This window comes from Chelon labrosus (genome assembly GCF_963514085.1).
Source record: "Chelon labrosus genome assembly, chromosome: 11".
Taxonomy (NCBI): Eukaryota; Metazoa; Chordata; class Actinopteri; order Mugiliformes; family Mugilidae; genus Chelon; species Chelon labrosus.
This window is the reverse complement of record NC_140344.1, coordinates 29,506,509-29,531,071: the sequence shown is the minus strand read 5'-3', so window position 1 is coordinate 29,531,071 and position 24,563 is coordinate 29,506,509. Positions and strand designations below refer to the sequence as shown.

The 24,563-nt window shown below is 44.5% G+C and overlaps 1 protein-coding gene across 1 annotated transcript; it reads left to right on the top strand.

Annotated features, from left to right (window-relative positions):
• Window positions 1-166: 166 nt before the first annotated feature.
• tango6 (transport and golgi organization 6 homolog) lies at window positions 167-19,573 on the top strand. The gene is made up of 18 exons (XM_084555722.1): window positions 167-321; window positions 1,124-1,764; window positions 2,118-2,234; window positions 2,322-2,481; window positions 2,894-2,997; window positions 3,084-3,249; window positions 4,632-4,699; window positions 5,189-5,301; window positions 5,463-5,639; window positions 5,717-5,843; window positions 6,746-6,949; window positions 7,895-8,038; window positions 8,521-8,946; window positions 9,334-9,391; window positions 9,463-9,621; window positions 12,598-12,749; window positions 14,370-14,483; window positions 17,728-19,573. Exons 1-18 carry the CDS (start codon window positions 270-272, stop codon window positions 17,902-17,904), a joined length of 3,159 nt encoding a protein of 1,052 aa, XP_084411848.1. The 5' UTR covers window positions 167-269; the 3' UTR covers window positions 17,905-19,573.
• The last annotated feature ends 4,990 nt before the right edge of the window (window positions 19,574-24,563 follow it).

Here is a 24,563-nt window from a genome sequence, read left to right as displayed (position 1 = left end):
GTTGGGTAATTAAACATCAGTTTATTCTGACTTGAAAACAAATGCTCGTACATGTTCTGGTAAAATTACGACGCTCTTTGCTTGATTGTGAAGGCCACGCAGCGTCAGCCAATCCCAGAGGTCGCTGCGCTATGACGTAAACTCTCAGCGCCGTTATGACATGTTTTTAGCTTTAGCGGCTCAAAGTTAAGTCAGTTTCTGTGTAAGACGGGAGTTGGAGCTCGTTTAGGAACTTTAAAAGAAGCGTTAGCGGTCTGCGTGATGGCGAGATGACTTCCGGTATCATCTCGGCGTTAAATGTCCTCACCAGACCACTCGGCGGTAAGTTTATGAGGTTACAACGAAGCTAAACTGAAGCATGTAGCAGCTTTAGCTTTAGCTCCACGGGGCTCACCTGTGTTAAAATACATCCTTACATTGACATTTAAGTCAGTCTGTGTATTCTGGGTTTGAACTAGCAAATGTAAAAAAGGCATTTTTTTTTTTTTTGTGATTTTAATGATTCACAGAAACTAAGTTTACTTTCCACTGTCAGGTGTTAACTGATCTGATGAGCAACAACAACTCTTTCTCTGAGCTCCTCAGAAAGCTCCTTTGTCCACAAACGTGTGTTGTGAAGATCAGACTGAGACAAATCCCTGATTTATTGAAACTAAACTAGGACCTGAACCACACCTGAGTCTCATTACATTGATGGAAACACTTCTGAACACATGGACTCTGATTGGATCCTAGAGGAGCTCCTCTCTGATATGTAATATTGGCTCATTTTACCTGGATAAATAAATAAATAAACGAGTCTAATATTTCAGTTTCATGTATTTGTCTGGGTTCTCTTTGTCTACTCTCAGGATCCTCTGGTCACGACCTCCTAGTCAGAGTTAATTAAAAATTAGATGAAGATGAACGTAGTTGTTCAGTAATAAATCTAAAGCAGACTTACTGCTGCTGAAAACAAATCAAGAACTTTATTTGACAGTGAGTTTGTCACTAGATGGATCCTGGTGTCTCTCCATGACTAGAATTTAATTAATATAGTAATAAAATGAGTTTAGTGTCTAAAGTAAAGTCTTAATGACAGCGGTTCAGTTCAGAGTTAACTCCCATGTGTTACTGTCTGCAGAGCCGTCTGTGCACGATGCTCAGTCCTCACAACAGGACGTCCTGCTGGCGGCTCTGGGGGCCAACAGGGCCCTTCTCCTGGAGCAGCTCCAGAGCGAGGGCAGCTTTGAGGAGGTGAGGAGGCTGAGGGAGGAGGTGAAGGCGGAGGCCGTCTGGTTCTGCAGCGATACCGAGGACGTCTCATGGGCCTTCGTGCAGGAGTGTCTGCTCCTGCTCCTCGCCTTAGCGCGACACCTCTCTGAGGAGCTGGAACGCTTCCAGCAGACTCCGCCCCCCTCTGCAGCAAACCGCCGCACAGCTGAGATGGCTCCGCCTTTACCGCCAGACGTCCTGAGCGTGGCCCAGCAGAAGACGCTGGGGGCTGCTCTGCAGTTTGTGGTTTCTCTGGGGCTCTGCCCCTACCTGGCCCCTGGAGTGGGGGTTCCTCTGGGACGCAGGTCAGCGTTCGGGGCCATGGTGGAAAAACTAGTGTGCAGGGGGGCGGGGCCTGCCGGGGGGCGCCGCCTTCTTACCACCACTAATGTCCTGTTGCAGCTGGCAGAGCTGTCCTCTCTGGCCACGCTGGTCTTCACACGACATCTGGGGGACATGATGGCAGCGCTGTGTCAGCTGGGACACCAGCCGCACCGAGAGGAGGACAGGGTAATCATTTCATTCTCTGTTAAAGTGACACATGAACAAGTAAACACCAGGGAATGGAAAGATGAAGCCACTGAAACAGAAGAAGAAGAAGAAGAAGTTTTCTCCTTTTTCTTCTTCTTCTTAGATTTTTGGCAGCTCTGATGTTAGCTGAAGAGAAGAAGACATTTTGATGCTACAGGGACGTGGTTTTGGTTTATGTCAGACCTAAAATAAATAACTACAGAAGATGAGACTTGGCCGAAGCCTGATTCTGATCCATTCATTTTGCCTGGTTTGCCCCCCCCCCCATCAGGACATCCCTAATTTTTACTAAGATGTTTTTGTCTTTCTGTTTTTCTTCTTGGACCTTCCAGCCGCTCAGTGCTGAGGAATGTCGACTGTGCAAAGACGCCCTGAGAAACCTCCTAGGGAAAGTCTACCAGCCGATCATCATCAAGGAGCTGCTGATCCTCCAAGGTGGACCCAAGCAGGTGCTCATGAAGAGTTTTAATCTGTTAAAAAGTCTGTTTGACTGTTGGTAAACCTGCATGTTCCTTCATTGTGTTGTGTCCTGTCAGTCTGGTCCCGTTGGTGGATCCTCCGGCTCCAGCAGCAGGGCAGCTCTGGGATCAGCTCCAGCCTGGCTGAGGCGTCTGTGTGGTCAGCTGCTGTCTGAGCGTCTGATGCAGGCTAACGGTGTGCAGGCTGTCGTCAGAGCCATCCTGGAGGGAGGGACAGGTGAGGAGACCTGTGGAAATTATTTTTACAACATGTTTGAGCAAACTGGTGATGATTAGAAATAAATCATTAGTCTAAGCAGACGTGTTTCAACCGATACAGGCTTCAGACAAGCCAGGACATTCGTAGTTATTTGTTTTGTGGATGTGTGGTGCGGTGGTAGTAGTTGATCATCTAAACAGAATCCATGGAGTCCACTCAGTCAAAGGCTGCACCCAAACAACAACAACAAACACTGAACGTTTAAAAGAAGAGAAAAGTTTCCTGGAGACAGCGTCAAGGAGAAACATCTTCCAGAGAGGGTTAGGGAGTTTATGGCAGCGTTGGATGACCAGAACATTTCTGGAGCAGAGAACACAAGGTTTTTATTTTAATAAACATCTTAAACTGAAGCTCAGTGTCTGTCCTGCAGGGGGAGAGTCAGACTGGAGGAAATGTGACGCTGTAGCTCGGATCCTGGTGGCGTGTCCTCAACAGTCTTCAGCAGACGTCTACTTCAGACTCGTCTGTCCTCAGGTCAGCTACACTCTGGTTCCTCCTGTCCTGTCCGTCTTTGTCTTCGTTTGTGTTAAAAAAAACTAAAGTCAGTGTTTGATCCTCAGATCCTCGACCTCCTGCACTTTAAAGACAAACTGACGGCACGACAGTTCCAACGTGTGGCCACAAGGGCGGCGCTCTCCATGGTGCAGGAGAGGCCCAGCTTTGCCCGGCAGTACCTGCTCGGCCCTCTGCTGGCTCCGCTGCACCGCTGCTGCACCGTCACCTCCAGTCAGTAACAGGCTGCATCATCTCCACACGTGTTACATGTTAAATACAACGTACCCCAAAATAAACCAGGACTATCTCCAGACCCTGGTCTCTATGGACCCTGGTCTCTATGACCCTGGTCTCCATGGACCCTGGTCTCTATGGACCCTGGTCTCCGTGGACCCTGGTCTCTATGACCCTGGTCTCCATGACCCTGGTCTCTATGGACCCTGGTCTCTGTGGACCCTGGTCTCTGTGGACCCTGGTCTGTATGGACCCTGGTCTCCATGGACCCTGGTCTCTATGGACCCTGGTCTCTATGGACCCTGGTCTCCATGGACCCTGGTCTCCATGGATAGGTCAGACTTCAGTGTCAGTAACATTGTGTCTGATTAATTAATTCAGTTCAATTTCAATTCAATTTTATTTATATAGCGTCAATAACAATACAAATCGTCTCAAGACGCTTTACAAAAACCCGGCCTGAAACCCCCAGAGCAAGCCTAAAGGCAACAGCGGCAAGGAAAAACTCCCTTTTAACGGGAAGAAACCTCGAGCAGAACCCAGCTCACATGGAGGGAACCATCTGCCTAAGGCCAGCCGGGTACAGACAGAAGAAAGAGAGAAGAGAACAGCAAGATAAACATACATCTGTCATAGATACACATATCTGACTAAAGTGTACATGTGGAATCTGATGATACAAACTGATGATGTTACATGACAGTTTGAAAATGTAAGAGGAATCATAGGCAGGTTGGAGAATTGTTCATTCAGGTAGGAGTGGATAATTAGTGATCAACTAAAACATCTTCTAGATCAGAGAGTAGAAAACACCCTGATAGCAATGATATCATTCTGAACTCATTCAGCAACCCCTTGACTAGAACTGGACCAAGAGTTTAGAGAAATACCACAAAGGTTCTAGTAACAATAGAACCAGGCCCACTCTCCATTTGGACATGTGGAGAACCAAAGAACCCAAAGTGTTCCACGTTGGGTTTTTACCTCTTGAAAGGGAATCTGGCTACAAAATCCTACTGATTCCACTACAGGAGGCAACGTACACACAATTCAACCTTTGGACATTTTATTTCTCCTGGACATCATCACATTCTACCATTGTGATCATTATACAATCCAGAAGAAGATGGAGATTTCCTCCATGTTGTTCACACATGGAACTCCCCAGGGAAACCAGTCACCAAGGCATGCTACATATCAATGCTAAGCTAACTTCATGATCTGTAGTACCACCATTAGACCACTAGATGGAGGCAAAGGACCATGGATGAAACTGAAACACAGGGCTCAGATTCTATCAGTCCAGTCACCATGTGGTGGATAGTTGATGTAGAATCATGTGGTAACTCTCCAGTTCATACAGTATATGTGTTTTCCAGATGACGGTGATTCCCCGGCTGTTGTGGAGGAGTCTGAGCTGACTCAATGTGTGGAGGACGTGTACAAGGTGAGGAAGTCCGGGACTATGAAGACAAAATGTCTTTGTCCAGTCTAAACTAGTCTAGACATCTTTTCCTCCTTTATCTTCAGCCCAAAGTTAAACTGACATCCTCAAAACTGAATGTGTTTCAGCTCATCACCTTTAGTCTTAGTTGACCCACAGCAAACACTGATGACTGATTCCAAACCAATTAAACCAAATAAATAATTATTAGTTTTCTCCTCTCATTGAGCAGATTGATCTTGTATTGTTGTTAATAAGAAGCTCCTTTTGTATATTTAATAAATCTGAAATGAATTTATGAACTAAACTTTAACTACAACCAGAATTGTGCGAGAAGCTAACGTAGCATCATCAGCTGATAATATAACTTCAAGATCGTAAGGAAAGATTGATTCAGACCCAAGTAAAGATAAACTCAGTGTTTATTACAATGAGTCTACAGAGCCGTAGATGTCAAACTCCTGTTGTTGTGTTTTCTCCTGATGCTCTCAGATCTTTGTGGTTGGAAACAGTCCATCATCGTCTCTTCTCAAAGCTCTAGAAGAACTGCTTCCTGTCGTCTTCACACTCTTCTGTTTCACCAGGCAGAACGTCTCCCACCTCCGGTAAATGATTGCTCTCTGATAGTAGCTGGGACTGATCTGTAGTTTAAACAATGCAGCTTTATAAAGTGGAGAAGGGTTAGAAGACGGCTAACGTTAGCTTGTTCAGGCTAAGTAAAGGCTAGGTCAACTGTGATTCTGAGTGCGTCCTCTGTGCTCCACAGCGCCCCCTGTCAGGAGATTCTTCTGTGGTACTTGAGCCACGCTGAGACGCCTGCAGCCCTGTCAGCTCTGAGGCAGCTCTCAGGTCTACAGGGGCGGAGGAAGGAGGTGGCGGCAGGTTTCCACTTCATCCCTGGCAGCGATGGAGGAGCCAGACTGAGCTCCAGAGACGGCTGCAGGTGACGACGCTCAGCCAACAGATCCTCTGAGAGCTCCTGAGACTCTCAGCATAACTTCTCTGTGCTGTTGCTTCCAGCGACGAGGATGACGAGCTCTACGAGAAGCTGTCGGGGGAACAGTGGAGGCTGGAGTGTCTGATGCATCTGCTGGTTGAACTTAAAGACTGTGACCTGCCAGGAGACTTCTTCCTGGACCTGCTGCAGGTAAAGAACCACTGACTGTCAGACCAACTTCACCTGAGGGTGGATGTTAATGTGGGATATGTGAGGTTGTCTGACAACAGAACTTCCAGTCAGTCTTAATATAAATCCAGCATCATTAAAAACATAAGCCCCCCGTTCACACCTCACACCAACACCTGGTCTCACCTGGTCTCACCTGTCCATCCACCTGGTCTTAATATAAATGTGTCTCCACATGCGTCCCCAGCCAGCACTTGAGATCTGATCTCAGTTTGTCTGTCTGTAAATCAGCAGCGCCATCATGTGGTCAGTAGAATATTGTAGCAGCTGCTGTCTCTAATGGATCTCTACCTACCACTGGATCAGAACCATCAACAGCTGCTTGTTGACTTGGAGACATGATCCAGATGTTGGAACCAGATGGAAAGACTCTCACATGTTAAGATCTGATTTATTTATGATGTTAGTTATTATAGAGAAGGAAGGAAGGAATGTGTCCCAGACCACCTCCACATGTGGACTGAGACCAGATCAGTGTTCACACCTGGACCTGTTTAACCTGGACACTAGAGACCAGATCAGTGTTCACACCTGGACCTGTTTAACCTGGACTCTAGAGACCAGATCAGTGTTCACACCTGGACCTGTTTAACCTGGACACTAGACCAGATCAGTGTTCACACCTGGACCTGTTTAACCTGGACACTAGAGACCAGATCAGGATGGATGTTAATGTTAAGGTCTGGACACCAGAGGCCAGAGTCTGGTTTAACAGGTACGTCTTACCTGTGACTGGACTTGAATGAAACATCTGATCTGGTTTAAAGTGGTTTCTTTCCTGTTGTGTGTAGATCAGGTTCTCTTGTATATTGTGTTGGCGTTTGCTCAGACTCTAACCTCTGCTGACGTTGCTCCTCCTGCAGGAGTTGACGAGCTGGGCCGCTGCAGCAGACGAGGAGACAAAGGACGAAGGACGTCTGGACGTGTCGGCCATGACGCTGCTGGAGGTGGAGCAGCGTCTGGTGGGTGGAGCAGAGAGACGAGCCCAGAGGCTGGCTTTGCTGCAGGTGCTGGCGGCGATGGTTGAGTCTCTAGAGCACAGCGAGCTGCTGAGAAAAACCACCCAGGTGAGACGGAGACGTCCTGAATTCATGTTGTTTTGTTTAAGGGACACATTTAATGAGACAGCTACTGTGTCTCCGCTCAGCCTCCTGAGGCCACTCCTACCCACCTACAGCATAGTTAAAAAATCGGTCGGTGGTCCAGAGGGAGCTCTGGTAAAGGAAGTAGGCCACAAGAAATAGGCCGTGTGCTTCATCTCTGCTGTTTAACGTCTCTGATAAACTGACCTCACTTCACTGGATGACGTCTTAGTCTTTATAAGGACTGAATGCTGAGAGATGCAGCTGTAGTCATTTTTATCTTTCATAGTTTTAGTCTAGTTTTAAAAGTCTTTGCATCTTTATCAACTTCTAATTATCACATTTAGTCAAACTGACACTAACAACATTTATTTAATCTGTCGTCTTTAGACTAAACATTAATCAGAGTTTCTCTCTCTAGACCAGTTTAATGTGAATCCACTGATCTCTTATCAGCTTTGATCATTTAGAAGGTTGGATCATTTAAATGCTAATCCATCATCCACTCTACTGTCTGCTGTTTAACTATGTGTCAAAGGTCAGAGGTCATTAACTTCATGTAACTAGTAAAGTTCTTAGATGAGACTTCTTTAACTTCAGAGTTATCTTAGTGACCGTGATGGAGGCTGCATCAGTATCAGAGTGATGCTCCTTCCTCCTCATCTGTAGACACAGGGCTAGTAGCAGCTAGCTAGCTTTGGCTAGCTAGATCAGATTTATCCAATCACAGGACAGACAGTCAGCCTGTACGAAGAGATCATGTATCTTGAACGTCCGACATTCAAATAACATTCTATTCTCATCTCATTAACATTTCATCATAGTTTTTATCATCAGCTTTAGCTCGTCAACATCTCAGTTACAGAAGAAACGGTCGTTGAGGAATATTTTTCATCTTGGTTAACGAGCTGAAGACTGGTTTCTCTGCAGGTGGTGGACTTCATGGTGTCTCTGCTCCAGAGGGCATGTGTTGGCCTCAATCAGGCTGCTGGGCCAGGTGTTGAGAACCCAGTGGAGAGTCAGACTCTGAGCATGGGGATGGGCCTGGTGGCCACGCTGCTCTCTGGACCTCAGGTATTCACTCACCTAACACGTTATCTGCATTACCCACAATCCTCTCTGCTCCACTCTGCCATGCTGGGTGTCATTAGAAACTAGAGACCGACTCTTTCCTGGAGCTAACCAGCTAGCCTCAGCTAACCAGCTAGCCTCAGCTAACAGAGAAAACACAAACTTTGACTATCCACATGATTCTACATCAACTGTGCACCACATGGTGACTTGACTGATAGAATCTGATCCCTTTACATTAGTTTCATACACAGTACTCACCTCAGTCTAGTGTTCTAATGGTGTACTACCATATTACAGCCATCTAGTAGTGACTGTTAGCTTAGCATTGATATGTAGCATGCCCTGGTGACTGGTTTCCCTCCCCAGTGATGATGTCCAGGCTAAATAAAATGTCCAAAGGTTGACTCGTGTGTACATTCACACTTGCCCCTCTTTCAGCCTCTTTGGACACATGTTGAATTAAGTCGTCTCTAATTTCACAGCTTACTGCAGACGACTACTCGTCCATGTCGAGGCTGCTCCCCCCTCTGGAGACACTTTCTCAGCAGCATCCTGACGTGGTTGTCCAGGAGCTGGCGTCCAACCTCAGAGCCGTCATTGCCACTCACGGCGCCTACTGTCCTGAAAACCTTCCCGCTGCCCCTCAGCCGCCCAGGAACAACCCTGAGACGACGACTCAGACTAAAGCAGACCACTCACAGACACCTGTTAACGCCCACGGCAGAGTCCCACCGTCCTCTGGAGGGTCTGGAATGAGTCCTCGTTCATATACTAAGCCCTTTTCTGATTGGCTGCTGGAAGCGTGTGACCCGGACGTGCCGACCAAAGCGTTCGCCCTGAGGGTCCTGACCCAGATGGTGCAACACGGAGACCCAGAGGCGGTCCAAGCCCAGGAGAAGGTCCTCACGGTGAGTTCAGGACCAGAATTCAAACATGTATTATTACTGGTCTTATGTGTGTCTCCTGGGACATGTATAATAAATGAGGCGGTTGAACCTCTTCTCCTGGGCCTTGTTAAGGTTCTACCAACAACAAAGGACTCCAACTCATTTACTATTCTCTGTCATCAGAAGCTTCAGCCCCTGCTGGTTCTGCACAGACCCCCTTTTATTGATTATCAGTAGACCCTCGTCACTTTACCTGAGCCCCCCCCCAGACAGACGCTGTCCATGTGGATTATTCCCTTTGATGGCTGGTTTAATGCATGCACCCTGCTCCAGTTATTGATTCAACACATCAGAAGTGTCAGAAGCAGACTCTGTATGATAAATAAATGGTGCTCATGTCTTCTGCAGCTCTTCTTGGAGAACCTGGAGCATGAGGACTCGTTCATCTACCTGTCAGCCATTCAAGGTAACGCCCCCGCTAGGCTAGCTGTGATGCTAATACTGATAAAGTGTTAACTGATTATAAACTGTCCTCAGGTCTGGCTGCTCTGGCTGACTCCTACCCAGACAGGATCCTGGAACGGCTCCTGAAAGACTTCCAGCGTGGCCCCTCCCTCCCCTCATCCAACAAGGAGCGCTCCCTGGAAACCCGGCTGAAAGTGGGCGAGGTCCTGATGAGGGCGAGCCGGGCGATGGGTGAGCATCGTGTCCTGGTCCTGGTCCTGGCCCTGGTCCTGGTCCTGGTCCATAGTTGGGTTTGTGGGAGCAGATTAGAGACGTTGGACGTTAATGTCCATGTTGTTACGTAAAGGAAAGGTCCAATACTTTGGGGAATCTGGTTCTTCTCTTCCTTCCTTCCTTCCCTCCTTCTTTTCTTCCTTCCTTCCTTCCCTCCTTCTTCCTTCCTTCCTTCTTCCATCCTTCTTTTCTTCCTTATTTCCTTCTTCCTTCCTTCCCTCTTTCTTTCCTTCCTTCTTCCTTCCCTCCTTCCTTCTTCCTTCCCTCCTTCTTCCTTCTTCCTTCCTTCTTTTCTTCCTTCCTTCTTCCTTCCCTCCTTCTTCCTTCCCTCCTTCTTTCTTCCTTCCCTCTTTCTTTCCTTCCTTCCTTCTTCCTTCCCTCCTTCCCTCCTTCCTTCCCTCCTTCTTCCTTCCTTCTTCCTTCCTTCCTTCCTTCCCTCCATAAATAAATCAGATCTTAACATGTGAGAGTCTTTCCATCTTGTTCCAACATCTGGATCATGTCTCCAAGTCAACAAGCAGCTGTTCAACAGTTTGACATCTTTTAGATCTTTGTAGTTTTGTAGTTTTTATCTTTTCCTTCAGCAGGTATCAGAATAAGCTCATTTACCAGTAGACACACTTAGAGACCAGCTGGTCGATATAAAGACACATTCAGCAGCTAAAGGGTGAAATATTTGTCTTTGGAGCTGGTGGTGACCAAACATGGAGCCAAAAGAAGAATGAATATATAAAGTGTTTGTTCTTATTGTGCTGCCCCCTAGTGTTCAAAAACATCAATTGCTGCAGCTTTAAACAGACTCTGTGTTGAACCGTCACACTACCCCTTCAGCCTGTGATCTGTTTCTTGATGAGTGAGCTCTAAATGCAGCTGCAGGTCCTTTCAAAGGAGCAGCTTTCTCTCAGATAACGTATGTTTGTCGTAAATCTGCCACAAACAGACAGAAAAGACTTTGTGTGAGTGGTAAACACTGTTGGAGATGAGCAGCTGATCGGCACAGTGGAGGCTTCTCTCCAGGCCCAGCTCTGTCAGAGGCGACCCTGTCCCTGATAGAAACTCCTGTTTTGGTTTTTTGCCCCTCTTGCTCTGGTTTAATGCGCCAGGTTGCCCTCGTACCACTTCTCCGGGACAATCGGGGGGTTTATATCGTTGCCGAGAGATTGGACGACGCTTCACACTCAGCAGAGAGCCGATGTGTTTGTGGCTGGCCAAGGTTTGTCTTATGCCAGACTGTTTGTAAAGATGAAGGTTTTCTTAACGGACTCGCCTGAGTAAATGTTTAGTTAATGAATGGATGAATGAATGAATGAATGAATGAATGGATGAATGAATGAATGAATGAATGTCTGGCTCTGGTGCTGTTTCAGGGAACCTCTCTGCAGCTGATACAGTTTATGTTGGAGGACGAGGACGTGGAGGTGTCGCATCCGGCTGGGATGTGTTGCAGGTTTATGACGCAGGCTGATTCAGCTGCTGACTCACACTAACACACACACACACACACACCCACCCACACACACACACACAGTGTTTCTCTTTCATTAGCTCCGTCACAGATGTCTATTGAGACATGGACATGAGAGCCAGCTGGATCAGGACGCTGTGTGTCTGAGCCACCAGACAGAACCAGAGGACGAGCTGCTAGCAGACAGTCAGCGCTGGTGTTAGAGTACGACTGAAACACTCCAGTACACTTTGATAACATGGGGTCAAAGAATTAAATTTGAAGAAATGTACAAAAAATAGAGACAGGTGTAAATCTACATTCTATCCATAGGAAGGATTAATAAGGTGCATTAACATGAATAACATGGAGTTCTGTTGTTGTTGTTGTTGTTGTCCAGCTGGATAGAGTAGAGGATGAATGACGTCCTGTAGCGTTCACTGTGGGAGTGGAGCTGGATCAGTCTGGTGGAGTGGATGAGACCGAGCTTCATGAATTAGTTTCTAACTAATGCCAGACTCAGTCTAGTGGTCTAATAGTCTAATTTCCAGACTTTAGTTGTGTTTTTGTGTCTTCTTGTCGTGAGTTTGAATCCTTTTACTGCCACTTGTTTCTCTTTGTGGTTGTTTTTGTGCTTTTCTTTGCGGTGCTTTTCCAGCCGTTTGTTTCTCTGCACCTTTTTGTGGTCGTTTTATCTTTCAGTGATGGTATCGTGTCTTGTTGTAGTTTTATTCGTAGCTGTTTTCCATCTCCTCTTGCAGCCCTTTGACTCTCTTTGTGGTCGTTTGATTGACCTTCAGTCAATAAACGTTTAGTCACGTTTGGGGCCAGACCTTAATGTGGTGATGGACAGAATGGCTTCATGTGTTTTGTAGAGATCTTCGTTAGAAGGATGGAACCATCTCCATGTTTTAGATGTTTGTCTCCCAGCTTCTTCCACATCAGCAGGTCTTCTGATAGATGTCTAAGGAGGAGTGGTTCACATCAGACTCCAGTTAGTATCTGTTGATTAGAGTCAAGGTTCATCCTACAGCGTCAACGTATGGACGACGTATTCAATATATATGCGATATATTACACTTTCTGCTGCTGTAACGGGTGAATTTCCCCGTTGTGGGATAAATAAAGTATAATCTAATCTAATCTAATGTCAACAGTTTATCTGCAGTCTCTCTGTTGGGAACTGAATCTGCTCCAGCAAAGATCTGCTGGGCCAATCAGATTGTGTTGGGGCGGGGCTTAATGTGGTGATGGACAGTAGAGTAACAGTAGTCATGCAGGTCATCTGATTTGTTTAAATGTCTCTGATTGGTTGGAGGTATCATTTTTATCTGCATTGGTTGAAACAATAATAAAATCCAGACTCTGATTCTCAGAAGTCAGACTACAACACGTTGGTTTTCAATAGACACATGCTGCTGGGTTTATTAGAAGCTGCAGCATCATTTTCCTCACAGCCTGATAAATCTGATAAAACTCGTCTCCTCCAGGTGAGCTGGCCCCCCACCTTGGCCGTCCTCTGGTGGGCGTCTTCCTGCAGGGAACCAGAGACCTGGACCAGAGCGTCCGAGCCAGCAGCCTGTCCAACCTGGGGGAGCTCTGTCAGAGACTGGACTACGCCCTGGGACCGCTGGCTCAGGAGGTGAGAGCTGATGCACCAGATCAGCATGTGATTTAATTCTACGTTAAATAAGGTGTAATTCTGGAGCCTCTAGACACCAGGGGGCAGATGACGAGGATCAGACTAGAATGATGATGTGGGTGGGGCAGAGGTCTCAGAGACCAAGTAAAATAATAATTTATTTATCCAGATCAGGACAGATCTGTAGTTTAAGACGGGACAGTCGACCATGTTTGAAGAAAAATCAAAGAGAACATTAGCTTAGCATTAGCATTAGCAGAAAAACAAAAGCAAATGGGTCAAAGACTTGTTTATTTAAGTTTACAACATGAACTGTCTACATGATGCAATCAACTAGAACAACAGATTAACCGATTAAGTTATATGACTGGACTGTTTTCTTTTGAATGTCACCTCGTCCTCTTCGTTCAGGGATTTGATCCAGGTCCGGGGGAGCCTGTGTGGGCTGCACAAACATGAACTCACAGACTTTGATCACGGCCCACGGCCTCACATGTGTGTTCCTGGCTGCTGCAGCGGTCAGCAGCTTCTAGGAAACATGCTGCTGCAGCCTGATGGCGTGAAAGAGCAGCTCTGTCAGCAGCAGGAACAGGATGCTTATTCATGAACCTGGACATCAGTCCATCCAGTTTAGCTTTGGTGTTGACCTCAGCAGTTAAATTAACCCTCAGGTTGTCAGTGACTCTTCAGAAGAATCAAACATGTTCAAATAAAGCTCGATGCTGAATGAAGATGATGGAAGGTCATGTTGTAAATCGCAGTCTGACCTGATGGTGTCAGTGTTGTCTCTGTGGTCCAGAGTCTAAACTCAGACGCAATAATTCTGGCTGTTTGTCTCAGTCCCTGTTTAGATCTGGTTCAGATCATCTTAAAGTCCAGGTGTGAACACTGATCTGGTCTCTAGTGTCCAGGTTAAACAGGTCCAGGTGTGAACACTGATCTGGTCTCTAGAGTCCAGGTTAAACAGGTCCAGGTGTGAACACTGATCTGGTCTCTAGAGTCCAGGTTTAACAGGTCCAGGTGTGAACACTGATCTAGTCTCTAGTGTCCAGGTTAAACAGGTCCAGGTGTGAACACTGATCTGGTGTCAGTCCACATGTGGAGGTGGTCTGGGACACGTGACCTCCTTCCTTTGGTAGTGTGAACACACAATGAGTCCTGGGTCACATTAAAGACCACCTACTCAACAGGGCTGATCTGAGGAAGAGGAGTTTAACTCATTCATTCAACCACTAGTAGAAATGATCACATGAATCAGTGATGTCTGTTCATTAGTAGTGAGAGCCTTTTAAAAGAGAGGATGAAGCTTCAGGGTTCAGGTCTAATCTGAGTCTTTGTCTCTAAAATCAATCAGATCTTAACATGTGAGAGTCTTTCCATCTTGTTCCAACATCTGGATCATGTCTCCAAGTCAACAAGCAGCTGTTGATGGTTCTGATCCAGCGGTAGGTAGAGATCCATTAGAGACAGCAGCTGCTACAATATTCTACTGACCACATGATGGCGCTGCTCATTTACAGACACACAAACTGAGATCAGATCTCAAGTGCTGGCTGGGGACGCATGTGGAGACACATTTATATTAAAGTGAATGTGTTATTTTGTGTGTTTCTTGTGCAGCTGACTTCGTGTCTGACGGCTCTGATAAAGACAGAGAAGGAGGCCGAGGTGAGGAGAGCTGCCGTCCACGTCATCGCTCTGCTGCTCCGAGGCCTCAGCGACAAAACCACCCAGGTACAAACTCCTCAATACGTTTCTCATCCACAGAGACAATAAAAGATCATCCATTTTAGATCAAACTAAACCATATAAACCGTGTCTTCAACCACACACATATGCACATTTACCTACAAAGGTTAAACCCCTTAACCTTGTCCACCCGACGGACCTGATACCGGGTTCTGCAGAATGTTGCATCACTAAAAAAGTGTTGGTTATTTATTTGAACAGTTAAAAAAAATGGAGGATGGAGGAAATCTCCATCTTCTTCTGGATTGTATAATGATCACAATGGTAGAATGTGATGATGTCCAGGATAAATAAAATGTCCAGAGGTTGAATTGTGTGTACGTTGCCTCCTGTAGTGGAATCAGTAGTTAGACCTGATTAAATGAGAGGATGGAGGAAATGACAAACATTTAAAAAGTCTAAACAATGATTTTATGAATAGATAGATTTGTTTTCAGCCGAGACTCCCAGAATCCAGAATCACGTATTAAGTCACTTTAAATGTGTCAGTAAAACTTTAAAACATCTTAAATTTGAAGGATAATAATAGTTAAAGTAATAACAGTAACAGGTTTAAATCATTGGATAAAACTGATAGAGGAATAAATAATAATTTGATAAACTTGTGTTAATGGTTAAATAAAATGAAAACATCCAGATTCCACATCAATAATTAAAGCTCAAACTATTTTTCTTTGTCACCTTTTAAACTCATGAGAGCTGAGACGGAGTGAGTAAAATAAAAGCAGGATGAACCTTTGACCAGCAGTTAAAACCAGATCAATCACTCCAGGGTTTGTTCTCCGTCACCTCCACAAAGCTCCAGGTAAACCGTCTTGTAATTTTCCGTCCGGACCCAGGTGGTCTGCCAGACTTCAGGTCGTTGAGGACGTTCGCTGCCTCCGTCCCTTTAACCTCCGGCTCCTGTAATCCAGCCCCCATCCACCTGCCGTCCTCTCTGGGTTTATGGACTAAATGTTGGCTTCTCACCCAGAATCAGTGTCAACGACGTCTTTAGAGCCGCTCCAGGTTTTAGCTTTCTCACGGTTTCACCTTCATTCGTCTCTAAGGCGTCCACAGATCACATCAGCAACTCTTTGGCCTCTGGGATTCAGAAAAGCAGATTTCTGGTATCATCCCTAACTGATGAATACCCATACTAGAATATCATCCACAGATTATTATCTGAATAGATTAGTTAGTAACCCTAATCCTTGTGATTAACCACCAAGATCAGAAACAAAACGACCACAAAGATAAAAACTGGGGTACAGTTATTCAGGATTCAGTCTGACGACAACAAACACAACTAAAGTTTGGAAATAGCATTTAGTTAAAAGCTAATTCTTTGAGCCCTGCCCCCAAACGATCTGATTGGTCCGGCAGATCCTTGCTGGAGCTGAATCAGTTTCCAACAGAGAGACTCCAGACAAACTTTCTTCTTCCATTCAAATATTTGTAGGTGGAGGAACTCTGGACGTGGCTTCCAACCAGGATGTAAACTGGGCCTTTAGTTCATAATAATATTATTATAAATCTTCTTGTTTCCTCTCCTCCATCCATGCAACATTCAGACTGGATGTCGTATGGATATTTACAGTGAAATCACTTTAGAGGATTGAGGCATTTGTCATTGCTCTGATTGGTTGGAGGACTGAGATCTATCGGCCTCCGATGGTTATCAGATGATATTCCTCCTAAACATCCTCCAGCTCCAGGTTCATGCTCCATGACGTCCTGGAGCCCCGAGGACTTTGGGGGCTGCTCGGTTCCCACTTTTGAAGGCGACTGTCGTCCCTCAGAGTGGACAGACGCTTGTTTCTGAGACAAGACGAAGACTGTTCTGGTTTCTACTGTCAGCCACTGGACTTTAATGAAGGAGGAAGTAGATCAGATACTGGCTTCAGTTTCATCTGATCCAAAAAAAACAAGATGAAACCAAGACAACTTTCTCAAAGAAGCTGTTCATGAAACCAACACGTCCAGAGGTCTCTGTTTCAGCTTTGTTTTTTTGTTTTTGATGAACCTCCACAGATGTAATTTAATTTATTTATCAAACTCTGTGTTCTGTTTGAGAATCATTTGAGAAGTTTTTCTTTAATTCCAGAGTAAATCAGGACTATATTGCTATTCTTCTCCGTGTTCCAAATGTGTAGCTGTTCTACTTAATCAGAACCACACTCTGAATAGAAACGAGTCAGAATAAGGATTATTATGAAGTAGTTTCAGACAAAACCTATGAGCCTAAAATGACATTAAAACAGGAAATAAATGAACACGCAGCATCGGATCTACACCTGGACTTATAAACAGACTCTGGATTTAATCTGTATTATGCTGCAGTTTGTATCATGAAGAAGAATTCATTTTAACCAGATTAAAGTATTTAGTTCGACCTGCAGCGCAAAAACTAACGAATTTCAAGTGAAGACACGTTTTCAGGGTTTGGATGCAGATATGGAGAGAAAAGGAAAAAGACAACGGGAAGGTCAAGTTTTCTAGCTCCGCCTCGTCCTGTACCTGGTTCAGGTGTGACGTGGGTCTTTGAGACGCTGCCACGGCTGCAGATTTAAAGTCCAGCTGCTAGTCCCAGTCCAGGTCCTGTCATTACTGGAACATCTGGAGAAGGTCATCTAATGATACACAGGAGGCATGGGAACAGCAGAGCAGGGGTTAGACCAGAGAGCTGGACCAAGTCAGAATCACTGAAAAAGACGAGAAGTTCTTGCCTCAGGACTTGGGGAGATGATCCATATTTTAGAACAAGCTGTAAAGTCTCACACGTTAAGTTTTTCTTTAGTTCCTGATTTAACAGTCGTCTTCAATCTTCTCCATTTGTTCTGAATCTGTCTGACTGTGGATTATTTGTGGGTTCCAAACTCTTTAGAGATGGTTCTGGAACCTTTTCCAGCCTGATGAGCAACAACAACTCTTTCTCTGAGCTCCTCAGAAAGCTCCTTTGTCCACAAACATGTGTTGTGAAGATCAGACTGAGACAAATCTCTGATTTATTGAAACTAAACCAGGACCTGAACCACACCTGAGTCTCATTACATTGATGGAAACACTTCTGAACACATGGACTCTGATTGGATCCTAGAGGAGCTCCTCTCTGATATGTAATATTGGCTCATTTTAGAACATTCTGAAGAAAACTAAAACCTTTAAGCATCACTGTAGATGATAAAAGTACGTCAAACCGTCCTCCGAGGACATTCGTCCCTCTAACCTCTGTCTCCGTGTTCTCCAGGTTCTCAGGGACGTTCTGTTGGACCTGTACCGAGCTCTGAAGTGGGTCGTTCGCTCGGACCCGGACGAGGTGGCGGTGCTTCATGCCCAGCTGGCTCTGGAGGAGCTGGACGACGTCATGAGGAGGTTCATCTTTCCTGAGCAGAAGCTGGAGAAGAAGATTGTTGTCCTGCCGTAGAACGTAGAGGACTTTCCTTTCACTTCCAAAATAAACTTTCATTTTCAAGGATTCATCTTGTTTTTCGGCCTTAACTCCGTCGAGCCACTTGAGTAGGAGATGAAAACCAAGTGGTGCATTATGGGAATTGTAGGATCGGGCATTTTTGAAGCACTAGAAGTCAGCTCATGTCTGTCCTCTGTTACTTTACATTTGCTTCTACATCTTAACACATACATGACATTAAAGCAGGACGTTTGTCTCCAGTTAATGACTTCCTGTTTTTTGTTTGCCTGTTTTCAGTGATATCGGGTGAGTGATGAAAGACGAGAGGCCAAGTAGGAACTCTCTTAAATCTCTGGTTTGTTCTAGGTGTCCAGCGTGACCCCTGTCAGAGTCGGGGCTTCGTCTTTACGTCTTTGAAAACACGGTGGTAATCAGGAGATGACATGATTTCTTCTTCAGCACATACTAACCTCACCCTGAAGTGGAGACCGAACAAAAGCTGGACTGCTTTATGTAAACGAGGTCCTGGAGGGTTTGAACAGAGCCGGCCTCGAGGCTGACGGAGAGGAATGAGACATTCCTTCTTTTGTTTCATGCACTGAGCAAAAGGCTAACATTGTATGAGGCATGACCTCCACGTCTCCCCCTGTGAGAACATACAACAGGCAGACACAAGGAGCTCCAGCGCTGTTTGCAGACTATGGATGTTTCCTCCGGCGTGGAGTCAAGGTGTCACCGAGGCAGGAAGCTCTTCAGGCCTCTACACTGCACCATCACTGAAACACGACACACCTGTGTTTAAATTAATCATTTCTAATCGCCAATATTCCTTTTATTCATTTCCTCGTTAAACTGCCATGAACAAAAGAGGACATTTCAAACATTAGTGTGCTTTATGTTGAGAGCAAACTTCAGCTTCACAACTTAAATGGTTGCAAAGCAGAGTAAGCAGCTAAAAGTGATGGAATAAATGGTTTGATAAAGTAATTGTTGGCTGGTTAGCTTGTTATCAGTTGGGTAGCATTAGCTAATGGCAAAAACTAATGAGTTAAAATGAGTGTTAAAGTGTCCATCTCTAAGTTCCTGCTTCCATCCTCAGAGGAACCAGGTCACTGCTGAGGAACAAACATCTCTGTTGATAAAGGGAATAAACAGCAAATAAAGATGATTTAAATAGATTCAGATACATCCAGTGCTGACTGTAGATCATGTGTTTTTACTGTTGCTAACAGAAACCTTGTAATCCAGAGTGAAGTCTGTTTTAGGTAAGTGTCAGTTGAACACATTGTTTTTAGATGTTTTCAGAGTGAGGTACTGTTGAGTTATTTTGGTCCAAATGTCACTAGAAGCCATAAATGGAGAACTAAACCGTTCACTGTGCAGTTTCTTAAAATGGAAAGAAACTTCAAAACTAGAAGTTTTTCATGTTAATTCACTTTGGTTTTAGCGTCATTGGTGCCTTGAACATCTGATGCCCTCAGTTTAATCCAGTGAATCACTGATTGTATATTTACTGCTGCACATACAACAGCAGGTTTGTTTGACTACAGAGTCCAGATATTTAACACAATACAACAAACATCTAAAGTCCACTGATGTTGTTCTTTTGATTAAATCAGCTGCAAAAACCTAAAATGAAATGTTGACTCAGTCTCGTTCAGCTTGTCTGTTTGGAACCAACCACGTCCACCTATCAAATGTACTCGTATCACAATCCAAGATTGTTTTCACTAATAAGTTTTAATTTAAGGCTTTATTCAGTCGATTACTTACTTTTAGCTAATCATTAAAGCTACTTTAAGCTAATATTTACTATATTTATCTAACATTTATATCATTTTAGCTGCTTTTCTTAAACAATTTAACAATGTTTAGCTAATATTTAAGCTACCAACTGTTTACCACATAAAGCAGGCCAGTTAACTAATCATGAACAGTTATTTACTACATTTAGCTGACCACTTAATCCATTTAAGTGGACCTAGCAACTTTTATTACTAGCTAAAATTATTACTTTTATTTATTACAATTTAATCAATTTCTGTTAGCTAACATTTAAACTAGGATATACTTAACAGAACAGCAGATTAAACATTAAATGATTGGTGAAAGGAGTTAGCTTTAAGGTTAGTGGATTAAGTGTTTAGCTAAAGGCTCACAAGTAATATTTGGTTAAGGTGTATTAGCTATTAGCTGTGTTAGTGGCGAACTGAATGTTGCAAATACTTAATGAAAAAAGCATAATGTAGTAAATGATTAGCTTAAAGTAGTTGTTTTAGTGATATAATAAATGTTTAGCATTCAGTCATTAGCTACCAGTAATAACTAATTGACTAAAAATAGCTGAGTGTGATGCAGTAACTACTTAGCTAAGAGTAATAGCTTAAATGTTAGCAAAAAGTAATTAGCTAATTAACTGATTGTCAGTGAAGTGGTTGGCTAAATGTAGTAAATTGTTTAACTTGAAGTTGTAGCTTCAATGGTTAGCTAAAAGTAATTAGTTAGCCATAAAATACAATAAGTGGGTTTAGTGAAGAGCTAAATGTAGTAAGTAGCTGTCTGTAGTAAGCTACGTTCAGCTAGCATGTTATTGTTTACAGACAACTATTTACTACGTTTAGCTAATTTGTCCTTGGAGTAAATGGTTAGCTGAAGTGCTACATAGTTAAAAACAGTAGTACGTGCAGTTAGCTAAATCTGTTAAGTATTTTTGAATTCACAGAATGTTTTATCTGCTGATGTTTTCTTCAGGTAATTATTTTGTGTTCCAACAATCTAAGGAGGCAGTAGTAAAGGAGAACCGGGGGGACGTCCCAGGAGACGCCACATGAAAATCATTTCTGCCTTCCAGCTACTACTGATCACAGTCAAGGTCAAGATGGCGGCTGTGCATCGGATGGAGGTCTGTTGACTCTTTTTATCTTTTAATGGGACAGACAGGTCATACAGGTTTTACCTTTAACTTCTTCAATCAAAGATAAAAGAGCTTAAAAACGATGAATGGATCACATCCTGAATTGGATCAGAGAGTTAGAACCACTCAACATTATGACCAAGGCCATTGATGCTTTCAAACAGCTGATCACCCTTTTTACAGATGAAAAGTAAAGCCGTTTTGTGATTTGAAGGACAGATTTTATTTTATTAGGAGACTGAGCCTGATGCATTGATTAGGTAATTAGAGGCTTTAGTAGAAGTGGAGAAGCTCCAATACCTACATACATACCCATATATGTATTTATTAATAAATTTATCCTTGCTTGAGACTGTTTAGTTTATTTAGTTTTACCCATGTCTTTTTTTTCCGTCATGCTGTGACTGGAGCTCAGGACTGAGTTTCACTCTTTTTCTTTGCCGCATGTTTTGTAATGACAATAAAAACCATGAAACCACGAAACCTTGAAACATTTATTTGGTTGTTTCTGCCTTTAAAACAAGTCTGTGATGAAGAATTATTGCTTAAAACACAGCAAAGGCAAAGTCTGAGCAGGAAAGGAGTCCACGACGTAGAAAAGAATGGACATTAAAGAGTTATTTAAGAAGTTTAGTTAAAATCAAAGAGGACCAAGGATAGAGCCTTGTGGCATCTCATGTTCATATGCTCTGTACATTTTTTGCTTTTATTATTTTATTTTATTTAATCTTTCTTTTACTTGTGGTTCTTCAGAGTGTTTTTTATGTGCAACTAAGCTACTGTGACCAAACAATTTCCCTTGTGGATCAATAAAGTTTATTTAAGTCTTTTGCTCAACCTTTCCTAATTTAACCCTTGAAACCCTCTTGTTCATTCATCTCTGTTTCAGATAGTTTGACCCTGTGTTTTTCCAGAGACGTCTATTACTGTAATTACAGCATCGCACCACGAGTCGGAGAGGAAGATGAAAAAGGTTTGATTTATGTGACGAGCATTTAGTTGCCTGACGCAAATTAAATGCACTTGAGTGTCTTTGGCAGCGGCGTATCGATTCTCCGAGGCACACTGCAGTCGGCCCAGGCATAACCTGCAGGATGTCAGCAGCTCAGCCTCAGAGCAGGAGAGGGGAGGAGAGGGGAGGAGAGGGGAGGGTGGGAAGATAAATAAGTCCATAAAGGATGCTTTGAGTCAGGCAGAGAAGTGGAGAGAAGAGGGGGCTCCAGTCAAACAGTCCCCAGGCTTGTTGGAGGCTGCTGGCTGCATTGCAGAGAGACAGGGAGCTGGTTGGGGAGTCCAGGAAGGGGAGGGAAGGAGCAGTGTCGGGCTGCCAGCCGTCCAGACGGGACGGTGTGAGGACAGGGGTTTAGACTCTGCTGCAAACGGAAGATGCAGAAAGGAGCTGATGCTGCAGCACAACACAGAGGAATGAGAGGCTGAGCAAACCTGGGGGGGCAAAGAAGGAATCCGACCTGAGTCACAGGCAAGAGTTTGTTTCACCTTCAGTCTGCAGAGGATCAGGAGCAGAGATGGACGGCACCAGAAGTAATGACCAGACCAACTCCTGCACAAAACCTGCAAAAACTGCACCAGCATCAGCTGCTGGCTGAGCCCCGCAGATCACATCTCAGCTGGGGGCTTCATGCCCCGGGACGGTCCTGGGAGATAGAAGGAGTAGGAGGAGGAGGAGAAGGAGGAGGAGGCTGGCTCATAGACGGGGTTGGAGGGTGGTGCCTTAAACTGCCTGCTGTATTTTTGGATGTGGAATCTCCTGAATTAAACGAGCAAGCTGGAATAAAGATGTAGTGTGAGCTGGAGGAAGGAGGGGGACAGAAACAAGGAGAGCGCTGTGTCGAGGAGAGGAGAGGAGAGAGCTGGACGTCCCAGCTCGACGGGGGAGACGAAGACGGAGGGTCCACTGGATCAGGAAGGTAAAAGTTTTAATTGTACTGTTTGCACTTGAACCCATTAAGACAGAAGATTAATCCTTCCTCTGCTAACCAGAATAAATCCTGGGTATAAGGATTAAAATCTGAGAAAATAAACTGGGTTTTAGTTTGAGGTTTGTAAATGTTGAATGAATTAAAGTGTAAATTAAAGAGGCACACAGACTGAATGGAAAGTGTTAGAAAACCTGGAATAAGTGACATAAAAGCCCAGGACAGTGGTGAACGTTTGCTGTGTGAGGTAGAGGGAATATTTTAACTCAGAGTTTAAGGTCCAGTCCTGTTGACTGCTCTTAAATGACTCAATGAAAGCTGAAGAATCAGAGTATTTTGTGTCTTCACGTTGTCTGCTGGCATGTAATACACTCGCTGCTTTTTCCTGGAGGCAGACAGTGACCGTTAGAGCGTCTGTTTGAAGGCTTCTGGCGTCTCTAAAGAAAACGCTGGCCTGTTTGATTTTCCATGGCATCATTGCTGTGCTGGACCTGCCTGGTCTAGTGGCCTTTTATAGAAAACCTGCTGGTATTTATCAGCCAGTGTGAACAGTGTGAGGCCTCAGGTGAAGCTGATAGTTTAATTCATAAGTAAGAAAACCTCTGACACTGTTTTTATATGGTCCTTTAGTTTAGAGTCTATCTACATGATCAACTGTTCACCACATGGTGACTTGACTGACAGAATCTGATCACTGTATATCAATACACGGTCCATTACCTCCACCTAGTGGGCTATTGGTGGTACTACCATAATGCAGCCATCTAGTAGTGAAAGTTAGCTTAGCATTGATATGTAGCATGCCTTGGTGACTGGTTCCCTGGGGAGTTCCATGTGTGAACAACATGGAGGAAATCTCCATCTTCTTCTGGATTGTATAATGATCACAATGGTAGAATGTGATGATGTCCAGGAGAAATAAAATGTCCAGAGGTTGAATTGTGTGTACGTTGCCTCCTGTAGTGGAATCAGGAGGATTTTGTAGCCAGATTCACTTTCAAGAGGTAAAAACCCAACGTGGAACACTTTGGGTTCTTTGGTTCTCCAAACGTCCAAATGGAGAGTGGGCCTGGTTCTATTGTTACTAGAACCTTTGTGGTATTTCTCTAAACTCTTGGTCCAGTTCTAGTCAAGGGGTTGCTGAATGAGTTCAGAATGATATCATTGCTATCAGGGTGTTTTCTACTCTCTGATCTAGAAGACGTTTTAGTTTATCACTAATTAATCAGACACAATGTTACTGACACTGAAGTCTGACCTATCATAGAGACCAGGGTCCACAGAGACCAGGGTCCATGGAGACCAGGGTCCATGGACACCAGGGTCCATAGAGACCAGGATCCATGGAGACCAGGGTCCATGGACACCAGGGTCCATGGACACCAGGGTCCATAGAGACCAGAGTCCATGGAGACCAGGGTCCATATAGAGACCAGGGTCCATATAGAGACCAGGGTCCACAGAGACCAGGGTCCACGGAGACCAGGATCCATAGAGACCAGGATCCAGAGAGACCAGGGTCCATATAGAGACCAGGGTCCATGGAGACCAGGGTCCACAGAGACCAGGGTCAGGAACATGGACTGGATAGTTCTGGAGATAGTCCTGGTTTATTTTGGGTCGTTTTAGATGAGCTTCATTTGTTTAATAGAGATCTTGGAATCAGGATGGAACCATCTCCATGTTTTAGATGTTTGTCTCCCAGCTTCTTCCACATCAGCAGGTCTTCTGATAGATGTCTAAGGAGGAGTGGTTCACATCAAACACTCCAGTTAGTATCTGTTGATTAGAGTCAAGGTTCATCCTACAGTGTCAACGTATGG

Bases quoted from the DNA above. Each gene is read 5' to 3' on its own strand.
- tango6 (XM_084555722.1), top strand. From the start codon at position 270: ATGACTTCCGGTATCATCTCGGCGTTAAATGTCCTCACCAGACCACTC. The intron at 8,039-8,520 runs GTATTCACTCAC...CTAATTTCACAG, and splicing joins CGCTGCTCTCTGGACCTCAG to CTTACTGCAGACGACTACTC. The intron at 12,750-14,369 runs GTGAGAGCTGAT...TTTCTTGTGCAG, and splicing joins TGGGACCGCTGGCTCAGGAG to CTGACTTCGTGTCTGACGGC.